General features: G+C 39.6%; 2 protein-coding genes across 3 annotated transcripts; one reads left to right on the top strand and one right to left on the bottom strand.

Annotated features, from left to right (window-relative positions):
* Nucleotides 1-1,070: 1,070 nt before the first annotated feature.
* smim22 (small integral membrane protein 22) lies at nucleotides 1,071-4,454 on the bottom strand. Of its 2 annotated transcripts, XM_071514507.1 has the most exons (4): nucleotides 4,404-4,454; nucleotides 3,132-3,300; nucleotides 1,676-1,743; nucleotides 1,071-1,516 (listed from the first exon to the last, which is right to left on the bottom strand). In XM_071514507.1, exons 2-4 carry the CDS (start codon nucleotides 3,259-3,261, stop codon nucleotides 1,469-1,471), a joined length of 246 nt encoding a protein of 81 aa, XP_071370608.1. In that variant the 5' UTR covers nucleotides 3,262-3,300; nucleotides 4,404-4,454; the 3' UTR covers nucleotides 1,071-1,468. The 2 variants fall into 2 exon arrangements, with proteins under 2 accessions (XP_071370608.1, XP_071370609.1); XM_071514508.1 differs by lacking the exon at nucleotides 4,404-4,454.
* A 576-nt stretch (nucleotides 4,455-5,030) lies between these two features.
* Nucleotides 5,031-13,155, top strand: LOC139640321 (tripartite motif-containing protein 16-like). Its single transcript, XM_071514509.1, has 3 exons — nucleotides 5,031-5,039; nucleotides 5,206-5,242; nucleotides 11,786-13,155. Exons 1-3 carry the CDS (start codon nucleotides 5,031-5,033, stop codon nucleotides 13,120-13,122), a joined length of 1,383 nt encoding a protein of 460 aa, XP_071370610.1. The 3' UTR covers nucleotides 13,123-13,155.
* The last annotated feature ends 1,690 nt before the right edge of the window (nucleotides 13,156-14,845 follow it).

The following is a 14,845-nucleotide window of genomic DNA, read 5'->3' as shown; positions in this document are numbered from 1 at the left end:
AGACCATCATGGGACACTAAAACTCTCCACTGAAACCCATAATGACTGCGGTGAAGTAAACAAAGAGAAAGATAAGCTAGGTTGAGCCGTTGGATTTAAATACTGAGACGGTGTGTGGTTTCCTGACAAGGGCCATGTAATGCCTCGTAGGTTACAAGTGAGACTTACTAATCAATATGTGCCTTTATGAGGAGCCAGTGAAAAAAAGACTACTTTCTTCAGAAACTAATAAACTGATATAATATGTTTGTGACTCTGGTTTTAGAGAGGTTTTGGACAGAATTCTATGGTGTGATTCTACAGCCAGTGAAATGACGAGACGTGTGATATGGTGGTGTTGGCTGAGTTATGATGAAAACCCCCATTTGTTCTGTTCTCATTCTGGGAGAAGCACCAACTACTTGGAATTTTGATGAAAATTGCGAAATTAGAAAATATTGCATACTAGCTATCAGCAGCTGCATTCCAAAATATCTTTATCGGCCTTCAAAAACCCCCATCAGTTAAACCCTAATGCTGTCCTTTCCACACACACATACACTAATACAAGCTTTGGACCCGTTTCTTGGAGTTTGTGATCCACCTGTTCCATCTCCTGCTTTTATTATTTTTGGGTTTTTTTTATCTGTTTTTGTGTCCTTTGCTCAATTCAATTGCTTTATTGGCATGAAAGTTTACAAACAATGTTGCCAAAGCGTGTGTGTGTGTGTGTGTGCTGGGTTAGCACTCCATCATATAATGACTATCAATAGTCATAACAGTTCAACAATAAAAAATACATTCAATAAAACAAGAATCAATGTGTGTGTGTGTGCGTGAGTCTGTGTGTGTGTGTGTGTGTGTGAGTGTGTGTGTGCTGGGTTAGCACTCCATCATATAATGACTATCAATAGTCATTACAGTTCATCAATAAAAAATACATTCAATAAAACAAGAATCAATGTGTGTGTGTGTGTGTGTGTGTGTGTGGTTGCTCTCTGTAAATGACTTTGTCACAAACCTGTTTCATAAGAAAAGCGCTCTATAAATAAATTTTACAGAAGTGAATACATGAGTGCTTGTACATTGGCAAAGTTCACCTTTTTATTAAAGAGTAAGCAAAAAATGTACATGTTAAGAACTTTTCACCAAGAGAGAGAAAGGAAGTGATATTACTCAAATTTACAGAGAAATAAAAACACAATGAGAAGTTTAAAAGGTTCCAATCAGCCATTTTAACTGACTGTTTAGTTTTCAAACTAAACAAGATCACATGTCTCAGATTTCCACCATTAGGTGGCAAAAGTAGGTCGGGGGGGAAAAAAACTTCATTCTAAACCAGAGTGAAAGGCTGGATGCTTTAGAGACAGGTGATGATACAAGCGAAGCACTCGCTTTGGCACGTGGATAAAGAGTTGCTTCTAGCATAAATCAACTTTGTGAGTCATTTTGTAGAAATCAAACTACTTTCAGTGCAGCGAGTCGGTTGTCAGGGCTCCAGAGCCATGTTCTCTATTCCCACTTTCTGTCTTCGGGGCTGCAGAGGAGACAGAGGGTAGAAGGCGTTTATTTTCCACAACAGCACTCTTTCAGTCGGGAGACACTGCCGTTACTATCACCATACAGCACCATACACAACCCTAAAGGGTCTGTGGTCTCTGCCTTTGTGTGTGTGTGTGTGTGTGTGTGCGTTTACCTTCTCATCACAACAGCAGCAGCAGCAGCAGCGGATGAGGACCAGGATGACCAGCAGCAGGACCATACCTGACACAACATGGAGCATACAGAACACACATAAGAATGCGTTTGAGTGTATTCAGTGTTTCCCTCCAGAATTGTATTCTTGGTATTGCTTGCATTTATTGTCTCATTTGTCCATGTTATCTTTTCGTCTTTTCTTCATTATAATCTCAGATCTATAAGAGATCGACATCTGAGCTGATATTTGTACTGAATGGGAGGATGTGAAAATTCATTTTTGCTTCTTTTTTGTTCACTCCTCCCTATTCTTAAATGAATGCTTGGCCACATCTCTGTTTCATACTAAAATATTAAAAAAAAAAAAAAAAAAAAAAAAAATTGATCACAGAATTGTATTCTTGTCAGGGTGGAGAAGCCTCTGAAACAGCATTTAGACCATCATGGGACACTAAAACTCTCCACTAAAAGCCATACTAATGAAATACTTTTAGGCAGGTTAGCAGCTCCTAATGGTCTACACCGACTTTGGCCCAGTGGTCACTTTATCCAATATCTGATCGCAAGCTAACGCTTTAACATTCAGTATATCAAGTAACTGCATGCGATTAGAATTATCCTTAAAGTCAGAAAATGGAACACACTTTCCACGGCAGAAGATCTCTCTACCTGCGAGACTTCAAGTTTGGTTTACACAAAACTTAGCAAAGTTTTTTGCGCTTCGTAATGGACACTACTGACGAAGGTTGAGATTTTGTTTTCAGAAGTTATGACTCTACAGGCCACAGAATAAAAACCAATACCAATTTTGGATTACTAAAAGATTTATCTTCAATGTTAATATTTTACATGACTTAATATAGGCAACTGTATGCTAAAGTGTTAGCATGCAGACAGAAATAATTTCGATACCAATCCTCTCATCAGATATTGGGTAAACTCCCAAAAAGTCAGTAGCCTATAGTCCTTTCAAAAGGAGCATCAGCCACGTAAACTATGATTACTGGAAAACCAAATAACCAATACCTTTATTAATAAATAATAGGTACAGAAACATTCATTTAAACAGAGAATTTCATTGTCCTATACTCCATCCTTTCTCCCATTGGAAGGCTATGACTTTACACTATGATGGTGCTGCCACCTAGTGGTTCTGCTGAACTTTATGAATAATATTAAGGTTTTTAAAGAGGCTGGTGTTCCTCTTTAAGCCAGGATGACCCAAACCAGCTATTCAATGGTAGGGGAAATGTTTAAATGAAGACTTAATTTATTAATACTGAAGAATTACATGAATAAATAAAATGTGCACAGGAAACTAAATTTCACTGCAGGTTTTCCAGAATGTTGTTCTGTAGCTGTGGTCAGGGGGGAACCTCCATCATATCAGAGGTGGACGACACTGACTGGCCTCTATGAGCTGGAGTTACCCACCTCCATCCACCTTCACTTACCGATGAAGATGAAGAAGACGGCGAAAGAGGCTATGTCCCAGTCGGACTGGAAGAGCTGCTTGGACTGCAGTCTGGAAACCACATCGTTGAACTGATCCTGAAACTCCTCTCCGAGATTTCTCTGCTCCATTGCTGCACCTCTGGTATATACGTAAATACTGTATATGGTCTATGGGAACAGACAGTGGAGCACACATTAGAGAGAAAGTAGGTACACAAAGTATTATCATTCAGCCATGGAAAAAGGTTCACCACCTGTTGGCAGTCTCCAGTCTTGAGGCACAAGTCTCAAGTCAAGTCTCAAGTCTAAATGTAGAACAGCAAGTCAAGTCAGAACAAATCAAGAGTCCAGTATCAATTTAATATCTTAAAGAAAACTAAATATCTAGGACTTTTCAATGCAATGTGGTTTTAATAGGATAAAAACTTGGTAAGAGCATCATGAGTTTGATTTCTAGAATCAGTTTCAACTTCAATAAATTCAATCATTCCATACAAATTCAGAAAACAGAATTTCAATTCAGTCGTCTGCTGGAACAAATCTCATCACTTTCAATCGAAGTCATTTACACAAACACAAGATCTCAAGTTAAGACTTTAGAAACCTTTTCAAGTCATCAGAGTACAAGTCAGAGTCAAGTCCCAAGTCACCAGAACCCAAGTCAAGTCAAGTCTCAAGTCTTCTCTTCATGCATCAAGTCAAGTCTCAAGCAATTAAACTGTGACTCCAGTCCAAGTCATGTGACTCGAGTCCCCACTTAAAGTGTGTAAAAGTAAAGTGTCATGTGCTTTGTTAAAAGCAAATCATGGACATCTCACATTTAAAACAGATTCCAAAAATTATGAACATAATGATCAGGTCTATATGTTTAACATCAGCTGATCTCATGTATATCCTTTGGCCTTTTGATTGTGTTTTTAGTGTTTTGGGTTGTTACTTGCTCTTCCAGGGTCGGTTTGAACTAACCTTTCTTGTGCTATCCTGGAATCAAATAGGCTATAGCTTACATCAATTGTGCTTTTTTCTAGACTAGGTTTCTATTCCCCAAATCAATCAAAATCAAGTCAAATCAAATCATTTTGTCTCATGGTAAGCTGTACCAATCATTGTACGAGATAAACAGCAGTCTTCATTTTCTCACGGATTTCTAAAGACGCCAATTTGACAAAACGAGGACCATTGTATGTAAATCAAACCACAAACAATTCGTATTAATATAGGCTATATTAGGCTATTCGTATCTTTTTCACAACAGCAGGTTGCCTACCTACCTGTAAATGGAGTCGGCGGTTATGATGTTTGTTTTTTGTTTCCTTCCGGGTATTCAGCCCTACCCTGGACTCACCTGTTTACACAGACGCACTGATTTGCATTAGACCATATCAACCTCATTTCCTCTATGTGTCAGAAACTCTATTCCAACTGTGAATGTTGGTTGGGACGTGCGTGTTGAGGCCTTTATCCTCAATAATCATAAACTGTTTTTACTTTTACGACTCATTTCTTTTACATGGCATAGAAGAGTTAACTAGGGTGAAGTAGCGCCGAATCCGATACGTTCCTTTCTCTGTCGTAGGAAGAGAAATTGAGTTTTTGTACGCCAAACTCCATTCAAAAATGTAGAAAAACGTTTATCGGCAAGCATACGTGTCTCGTAAAACACGATTTAAGACCTTTTCTGAATCGTAAGGCTCTTCTGATAACTTCGGCATACAACAGATACACTAAACAGAGCTTAATGTAATACAATTTCAACTTTATGAAGTGATTCACACTGCTCGCTATCGCCCTCCACGGTGTATTTTATTTAGAGATTATGGGAATAACCATAGACTGTAATGGAATAACAGGCGAAACAATTGTAAAGGTTGGAATTTTATTCAAATGAGGAATTCTTGATGGATCATGTATGCCGAATTCACTAGTAGAGCCCGGGGATTCAAAATAATTCTCAAGTTATGTTTCGTTGATCACATATTCAGACATGTATCAAATCTTCTCAGAAGGAGATATACACACCCTTACTTACTTTAATTTGATGAAAGTGGCAATATTAGGCTACATTTTAATAAGACAGGACTTCAAGCTGCTCCTCCTGATCGCTGCTATGCCGGTGTTCCGCGCAGGACTGCCCCCCCGTACATGCGTGCCTCCCCAATGTAAACACACGCGTTGTACAGTCCTGCCTCCCGTACAGCGCTGCCCCCTGTTGTAGTTTCGTATTTCAGCCGCCAGGTGTCATCTGGGCACAAAGACACTGTTTACTGCAGGCAGGTGTGCTGTACAAATGTGTTTCCCGTGGACAAGTAGGTATATGTTCAGTGGTAAAAAAAAAATATAACCTCATAAAGTATTTTCTGTACACGCTATTTCCAAACGTCAAAAACAAAATTCTAGATCTCTAAATATAAGATGTATTGTAAACATGGGTTAATGTTTATTAGTAATTTAGTTTATTAGTCCTGAATTTCAAATTAAAAAAGTGCTGTCCTATCCTAATAAAAAAAATCTAAACAATTTAAACAATTCATGACTTTACAAATAAGTGGGCCTATATATACGCTATCTGACATAATGGGACAGACATGCAACAAAGCAAATAATGAGCAAGTATTGAACCCATGACCTTCATTTCTGCAGCTGTACTCTGAGGCAGTTCCTTAGACCACTGAGCCACTGTGACCTTTCTCATATGTCGCTTGTAAATCCCATTTGTGTTTCTATCATTGTGTTTTGTTTTTCTAAATTACTCTCTATGACTGGGGAAAGAATGGGGAAATTCATGAAACACACCAATCTTTTTTTTTTTTTTAAAGATTTATTTTATGCTTTACTGACAAAGATGGTGCGAGAGAGAGACAGGAAGGTATGGGAGAGAGAGGGGAGGACATGCAGCAAAGATTTCGAACACGGGTCGCTGCGAGAAGGACTGAACCTTATGGTACGCGCTCTACTCAGTGAGCCACCAGGGTGCCCCACCTTGGCTCTAGTCTTGCTGGTTTCTCTTTATATTGGATTAATGACAGTATTTTGCTTTTAGAGTGGCCAATCCACTCCCCTTAGTTATATAAATTATTGACACAATAGGAAAGCTGAGAGGACGGAGTAGGGGAAAACATCAGAGAAGGTTCTGGTGGGACAGAAGCCCAGACCAGCAGGGGAAGACCTGCATGTAGACCCAAAGACAGGCGGACTGCCACTACCTCTGGACATGAAAATGTCTGTCTACCCTAAATGATAAGGCATAAGAGCAATCATTTTATGACTTGGGTTCAATTCACTCTCCAACCAGGAGATTAAGACAAAACAGTAGAAAAGAAGATTGAGGGGAAAAGTACATTAACTTACATTGGAGTTGAACCTTTCAGCAAACTGAGACTCCTTGATTTTCACTAAACTACACAGGGAGGTGAAACATCCGGGGCAAGACAACATATCCATATTATCTGAAGTGTTACAGTGAGTGTTGTCATGTGTAAAATTTGAGGTCACTACTTTTGTACATTTGTGAATGAATGGTAGGCCTATCACACATCTAAAATACTCAAGAGGCTTGTATATATGCCTTCCCATGTGAATGATTCTGTGCCTTAGCTCTGATACACAAGTAATGATAAATCAACCAGGATTGCAATTTACAAACTAAAGACCAATTTGGGTTCAGTTATTACATTTTTGCATTGGATTACCATACAAAGCGAGAAAGAAAGGCATAATCACAGAGGGTGAATCACCTTATACGGATTCTACAGTTCATATCAAAGTTGTTTTTACCCCACATTTAAGTCTATCAAAACGTGTAGAATCTTTGTACCAAAGAACTGGAGAAATGCCATCAACAAATGAACCAAACCAAATCAGCTGAATGAGCTTTTAAAAATGCAGTGAAGGGTTTGGAGGCCGATTCAATTGGAGTTTGTAAATGCTTCCCTATAGCTAGACTCATCTACTCTTTTTAGGTACAGGATTCTGTGTGTTTTTTATTACTTCTTTTACTGCCTTGTTTTTATTGTATGTCTCTTCATGTTTGTTTTTGTATGTTGCAACACTGTATCGCTGCTGTCTTGGCCAGGGCTCCATCGAAAAAGAGATCTTGTAATCTCAATGAGACTCACATGGTTAAATAAAGGTTAAATAAAATAAATAAATAAAAACCTTAACTACAACCTCAAACCAGATTTTTTCCGTTTACCCCTTTAACCCATTTGTAGAACAAGCTGTCCTTTCCACTTAGAATACATTATACAGATCTAACCAGATCTAACACAGCAAGAACCCAATCAAGCATATTAATGAGCATTTGCTCATAAATATGGTTGTTTGGGTCCAGGGGTGTTGGAGGGTGAACACCTGACTGACTGCTGTTTGAAATTTTATCTCACTGTAGCATACAGAACATCCTCAGTAACAATACACTGCATTGGGTCGGCCTATTTGAAATGGCCTACAACTTTTTGAGAGTTACCACAATGATCATGACAAACTTGTCTTCAATGTATTGCATGTGAGAGGCATGGAGAGAAAATGCAACAGGAAAAGGTGATTCAAATCAACAATTTTTACCCTCAACAGTAACATGCAATAATTTCAAAGATTTTACTGAGTTAGTTCATATAATATCAAATCACTTTATCTAACACTAACCTGTGGATGGCATGTCTGGGGATACAGATATGCAGAACAGAGAAATAACTTTTTTCCATAGTTGATATGGTAGGCTGATAGTATACCAACAAGCAATACATGTGTTTTGCCTGAAAATAGCATTTCAACATCTGTACTACCGTCTAAAACCTTTACCTCGGTGCCTGTTTGGTTTCAGACTGCCTTGTGACTTGCTTTGAACACAGAAGAGGTAAGAAAACAAGAAGCAAGCTTAGCCTGCGTGCATATCAAAATGAAGCTGAGAAGAAATAGCATTTAACTAGTTTATTTAAAAATCGTACTTGACAAAAAAAATCCACAAAACTATTTTGACTGTACAAGTAGCCCAATATTTTATATTATTATTATTTTATTTTATATTTTAAGTAGGCCTTATGTTCGCCTGGCTCTGGGTAAAGAACGGTTAGCAGTCAAATATTCCAAGGCCTTAGTAAATTAATACAAGCTTAAATAAATTATTGTGAACAAGACAACATATGAATCTCCAGTTAATTCAAAGTACAACATTTGCAAGATACACCTTTGTTTGCTCGTCGTACCAAGCTGTCTCCCCCCGCAGCAGACCAGTGCAGACACTACTGAGCAGACTCAAGTTTACCTCAGGAGAGTAAGACAGGCACAGATTCAATTGTGGAGTACATGCGCCGTCTAGTGGAGAACTGCTGTATTACACGGGAGGCAGCGCTGTACGGGAGGCAGGATTGTACGACGCGTGTGTTTACACTGGGGAGGCAGGCATGTACGGGGGGGCAGTCCTGCGCGGAACACCGGTGTTCCGCGCAGGACTGCCCCCCCGTACATGCGTGCCTCCCCAGTGTAAACACACGCGTCGTACAATCCTGCCTCCCGTACAGCGCTGCCTCCCGTGTAATACAGCAGTTCTCCACTAGACGGCGCATGTACTCCACAATTGAATCTGTGCCTGTCTTACTTTCCTGAGGTAAACTTGAGTCTGCTCAGTAGTGTCTGCGCTGGGGGGGGGAGACGGCTTGGTACGACGAGCAAACAAAGGTGTATCTTGCAAATGTAATACTTTGAATTAACTGGAGATTCATATGTTGTCTTGTTCACAATCATTTATTTGAGCCAGGCGAACATAAGGCCTACTTAAAATATAAAATAAAATAATAATAATATAAAATATTGGGCTACTACAGTCAAAATAGTTTTGTCGATTTTTTTTGTCAAGTACGATTTTTAAATAAACAAGTTAAATGCTATTTCTTCTCAGCTTCATTTTGATATGCACGCAGGCTAAGCTTACCTCTTCTGTGTTCAAAGCAAGTCACAAGGCAGTCTGAAACCAAACAGGCACCGAGCTAAAGGTTTTAGACGGTAGTACAGATGTTGAAATGCTATTTTCAGGCAAAACACATGTATTGCTTGTTGGTATACTATCAGCCTACCATATCAACTATGGGAAAAAGTTATTTCTCTGTTCTGCATATCTGTATCCCCAGACATGCCATCCACAGGTTAGTGCTAGATAAAGTGATTTGATATTATATGAACTAACTCAGTAAAATCTTTGAAATTATTGCATGTTACTGTTGAGGGTAAAAATTGTTGATTTTAATCACCTTTTCCTGTTGCATTTTCTCTCCATGCCTCTCACATGCAATACATTGAAGACAAGTTTGTCATGATCATTGTGGTAACTCTCAAAAAGTTGTAGGCCATTTCAAATACGCTGACCCAATGCAGTGTATTGTTGCTGAGGATGTGCTGTATGCTACAGTGAGATAAAATTTCAAACAGCAGTCAGTCAGCATATTAACCCAATCAAGCATATTAATGAGCAAATGCTCATTAATATGCTTGATTGGGTTCTTGCTGTGTTAGATCTGGTTAGATCTGTATAATGTATTCTAAGTGGAAAGGACAGCCTGTTCTACAAATGGGTTAAAGGGGTAAACGGAAAAAATCTGGTTTGAGGTTGTAGTTAAGGTTTTTATTTATTTATTTTATTTAACCTTTATTTAACCATGTGAGTCTCATTGAGATTACAAGATCTCTTTTTCGAGGGAGCCCTGGCCAAGACAGCAGAGATACAGTGTTGCAACAACATACAAAAACAAACATGAAGAGACATACAATAAAAACAAGGCAGTAAAAGAAGTAATAAAAAACACACAGAATCCTGCACCTAAAAAGAGTAGATGAGTCTAGCTATAGGGAAGCATTTACAAACCCCAACTGAATCGGCCTCCAAACCCTTCACTGCATTTTTAAAAGCTCATTCAGCTGATTTGGTTTGGTTCATTTGTTGATGGCATTTCTCCAGTTCTTTGGTACAAAGATTCTACACGTTTTGATAGACTTAAATGTGGGGTAAAAACAACTTTGGTATGAACTGTAGAATCTGTATAAGGTGATTCACCCTCTGTGATTATGCCTTTCTCGCTTTGTATGGTAATCCAATGCAAAAATGTAATAACTGAACCCAAATTGGTCTTTAGTTTGTAAATTGCAATCCTGGTTGATTTATCATTACTTGTGTATCAGAGCTAAGGCACAGAATCATTCACATGGGAAGGCATATATACAAGCCTCTTGAGTATTTTAGATGTGTGATAGGCCTACCATTCATTCACAAATGTACAAAAGGAATGACCTCAAATTTTACACATGACAACACTCACTGTAACACTTCAGATAATATGGATATGTTGTCTTGCCCCGGATGTTTCACCTCCCTGTGTAGTTTAGTGAAAATCAAGGAGTCTCAGTTTGCTGAAAGGTTCAACTCCAATGTAAGTTAATGTACTTTTCCCCTCAATCTTCTTTTCTACTGTTTTGTCTTAATCTCCTGGTTGGAGAGTGAATTGAACCCAAGTCATAAAATGATTGCTCTTATGCCTTATCATTTAGGGTAGACAGACATTTTCATGTCCAGAGGTAGTGGCAGTCCGCCTGTCTTTGGGTCTACATGCAGGTCTTCCCCTGCTGGTCTGGGCTTCCGTCCCACCAGAACCTTCTCTGATGTTTTCCCCTACTCCGTCCTCTCAGCTTTCCTATTGTGTCAATAATTTATATAACTAAGGGGAGTGGATTGGCCACTCTAAAAGCAAAATACTGTCATTAATCCAATATAAAGAGAAACCAGCAAGACTAGAGCCAAGGTGGGGCACCCTGGTGGCTCACTGAGTAGAGCGCGTACCATAAGGTTCAGTCCTTCTCGCAGCGACCCGTGTTCGAATTCTTTGCTGCATGTCCTCCCCTCTCTCCCATACCTTCCTGTCTCTCTCTCGCACCATCTTTGTCAGTAAAGCATAAAATAAATCTTTAAAAAAAAAAAAAAGATTGGTGTGTTTCATGAATTTCCCCATTCTTTCCCCAGTCATAGAGAGTAATTTAGAAAAACAAAACACAATGATAGAAACACAAATGGGATTTACAAGAGACATATGAGAGAGGTCACAGTGGCTCAGTGGTCTAAGGAACTGCCTCCCAGTACAGGCTGCAGAATTGAAGGTCATGGGCTCAATACTTGCTCATTATTTGCTTTGTTGCATGTCTGTCCCATTATGTCAGATAGCGTATATATAGGCCCACTTATTTGTAAAGTTATGAATTGTTTAAATTGTTTAGATTTTTTTTATTAGGATAGGACAGCACTTTTTTAAATTTGAAATTCAGGACTAATAAACTAAATTACTAATAAACATTAACCCATGTTTACAATACATCTTATATTTAGAGATCTAGAATTTTGTTTTTGACGTTTGGAAATAGCGTGTACAGAAAATACTTTATGAGGTTATATTTTTTTTTTTACCACTGAACATATACCTACTTGTCCACGGGAAACACATTTGTACAGCACACCTGCCTGCAGTAAACAGTGTGTTTGTGCCCAGATGACACCTGGCGGCTGAAATACGAAACTACAACAGGGGGCAGCACTGTACGGGAGGCAGGACTGTACAACGCGTGTGTTTACATTGGGGAGGCACGCATGTACGGGGGGGCAGTCCTGCGCGGAACACCGGACCTGGAGACGTGGCTTGTGATTTCTGCGCTGGGAGAAAGCTGAAAGCCCTCAAGTCCTGTCTGGTGTGTCTGGCCTCTTACTGTGAGCAGCACCTCCAGCCTCACTATGAATCCTCTACCTTTGAAAAACACAAGCTGGTCGACCCCTCCAAGAAGCTTCAGGAGAACATCTGCTCTCGTCACGACGAGGTGATGAAGATGTTCTGCCGTACTGATCAGCAGTGTATCTGCTATCTCTGCTCCGTGGATGAACATAAAGGCCACGACAAAGTCTCAGCTGCAGCAGAAAGGACCGAGAAGCAGAAAGAGCTCGGGGTGAGTCGGCAACAAATCCAGCAGAGAATCCAGGACAGAGAGAAAGACGTGAAGGTGCTTCAACAGGAGGCGGAGGCTATCGATCGCTCTGCCGATGAAGCAGTGGAGGACAGTGAGAAGATCTTCACCGAGCTGGTCCAGTTCATTGAGAAAAGAAGGTCTGAGGTGAAGGAGCGGATCAGATCCCGGCAGAAAGAGGAAGCGAGTCGGGCCGAAGAACTTCAGGAGAAGCTGAAGCGGGAGATCGCTGAGCTGAGGAGGAAAGACGCTGAGCTGGAGCAGCTCTCACACACAGAGGATCACATCCATTTTCTACACAGTTACCCCTCGCTGTCACGTCTCAGTGAATCTACAGACTCACCCGGCACCGATATCAGTCCTCTGCGCAACATTAAGGGTATGACTGCAGCTGTGTCAGAGGCCAGAGATAAACTCCGGGGCATTCTGAGAGAGGAATGGCCTAAGATCTCATTGACAGTGACTGAAGTGGATGTTTTACTGCCACAACCAGAGCCCAAGACCAGAGCTGAATTCTTACAATATTCACGGAAAATCACACTGGATCCAAACACAGCACGCACATATGTGAGTTTCTCTTCTGTGAGCAACAGGGAAAAAAAGGGAAAATATTCTCGTCTCCTTAAATTGCGTGAGGTCCTGAGTAAGGAGGGTCTGACTGGACGTTGTTACTGGGAGGTGGAGTGGAGTAGTTGGGGAGCTTCAGTAGCAGTCTCATATAAGGATATTAGCAGTGAAGGACCCTGTAATCTATCTGGATGCAATGACAGGTCTTGGGCATTAGATTGTTCCAACAATAGTTGTGAATTCAGACATAACAGTATCAAAACTCCCATCCCAGCTCCTCTGCATTCCACAATAGGAGTGTACCTGGATCACAGGGCAGGTATTCTGTCCTTCTACAGCGTCTCTGAACCCATGACTCTCCTCCACAGAGTCCAGACCACATTCACTCAGCCCCTCCATCCTGGATTTACGTTTTGTGACGGTGACGTTTAAGCATGTGTAGACATTTTGTGCATAGGCAAGCCGCCCCAGCATCATTATGTCTTTGAATCAATTTGACCCACTTAAGCGTATGGAGACTAAATAGGAGTAAAAGGGGCAAAATTAGGCCAAAACGTCTTTCTTTTTCTTTGTCTTTGCAAATGTTAGAGATAAAGTTGATTGCCCAATTCCTCCCTCAGTATTTCTTCAACTAAATCTGTCACCACACACACACACACACACACACCCTACCCACCACCTCCCACCCCTCCATCATGTAATTGCTATCGTCAGTGATTGCAAATGTTTCAATCTCTGTATTGAAAGATCAGCTTCTTTACCCTCAGACACATGTGTTTCCATAATGCCTGCTACAGTACAGCAAATTGCAGTCCTTTACCGAGCTAAGGCTGTTATGGACACAGCCGATCCATTACTCTTGCACTGTAAATCCTCTGATCGATTGAATGAGTGGAACCATGTGGATCCAGCTGTTTTGAAATGTTTTGAGTGCTACAAATGAACCTTGATGATGTCGGGATTACCTTGTGACGTCCATTCTGGGATTTGTAGTTCATTATCTATGTATTTGTCTATCAATATATACGCTTTATTTCCATTGGCCTACATGTGCTATTTTGACATAACTGAAGAAAATTCAAAATCATGGAAAGTAAGAAAAAAACAAAAAAAAAACTATTGTTTCATACTTGTCCTTCATAGCCAAATATCAGTCTTCATCATAGTGAATAATAATAATAGTAATAATTTTATGTTTTTTTTGCAGAAAATAAGTGGCATATTTTGTTTGGTGTATGTTTTGATTATTTCCCCGTTCCCATACTGTGTTGGGTTTCTCTGCCTCTGCGATTTATGTAACAGTTGTGTCTGATAGTCCTATCTGGATTGTTCTTTGTTTAGTTTCTTTTGCGTGTTTTTTTTTTTTTGGGGGGGGTGTTTTTTGTCCCCTTTTCCCTTTACCCTTCCAGAGGTCCTTTTGTCCTCTCGCTAGGCCGTCATTGTAAATAAGAATTTGTTCTTAATTGACCTGCCTGGTTAAATAAAGGTTAAATAAAAATAAAAATAAAAATATTTAAAGCAAAAGTCTCTCAGTGAAAAAACAGCCACATTTAGAATAAATATTGATTGCATTGTTAGTAATAGAGGTAAAGAAAATGTATAACATATATTTAGTAATTCCATTACACTGTCACTGCTTTAGGCTACAGGTTACCCACAACTGCATGAATAAAGGTGTGTTGTGCAAAGACACTGTAACAGTAGTGTGCAAATTAATGTATTCAAATGATATGATTCAGTTGTTCATTTCTAGGGCTGCAACTAACGATTATTTTCATTGACGATTAATCTGTCGATTATTTTCGCGATTAATCAATTAGTTGTTTGGTCTATAAAATGTCAGAAAATGGTGAAAAATGTGGGTCAGTGTTTCCCAAAGCCCAAGATGACGTCCTCAAATGTCTTGTTTTGTCCACAACCCAAAGATATTCAGTTTACTGTCATAGAGGAGGAAAGAAACCAGAAAATATTCACATTTAAGAAGCTGGAATCAGAGAATTTTGACTTTTCAAAATTACTCAAACCAATTAATCGATTATCAAAATAGTTCGTTGCAGCTCTATTCATTTCTGTAAAGTGGATAGGAAGATGACAGGAGTTCAGAAGTGGACTACAGATTTCTTGTTCTTCCTAAGGAAAATGCGGGATAGCCCAG

The sequence above is a fragment of the Centroberyx affinis genome, unplaced genomic scaffold (assembly GCF_046629955.1).
Source record: "Centroberyx affinis isolate AG114_WGS23_722 - 3 ecotype Tasmania unplaced genomic scaffold, CSIRO-AGI_Caff_v1 ptg009069l_1, whole genome shotgun sequence".
Lineage (NCBI taxonomy): Eukaryota > Metazoa > Chordata > Actinopteri > Beryciformes > Berycidae > Centroberyx > Centroberyx affinis.
This window is presented reverse-complemented; position numbering and strand designations above follow the sequence as displayed.

Coding starts and splice junctions, on each gene's coding strand:
- smim22 (XM_071514507.1), bottom strand. CDS start 3,261: ATGGAGCAGAGAAATCTCGGAGAGGAGTTTCAGGATCAGTTCAACGAT. Junction 1,744..3,131: donor CGTCTTCTTCATCTTCATCG/GTAAGTGAAGGT, acceptor ATGTTGTGTCAG/GTATGGTCCTGCTGCTGGTC. Junction 1,517..1,675: donor GCTGCTGTTGTGATGAGAAG/GTAAACGCACAC, acceptor TCTCCTCTGCAG/CCCCGAAGACAGAAAGTGGG.
- LOC139640321 (XM_071514509.1), top strand. Junction 5,243..11,785: donor TCCTCCTGATCGCTGCTATG/CCGGTGTTCCGC, acceptor CTGCGCGGAACA/CCGGACCTGGAGACGTGGCT.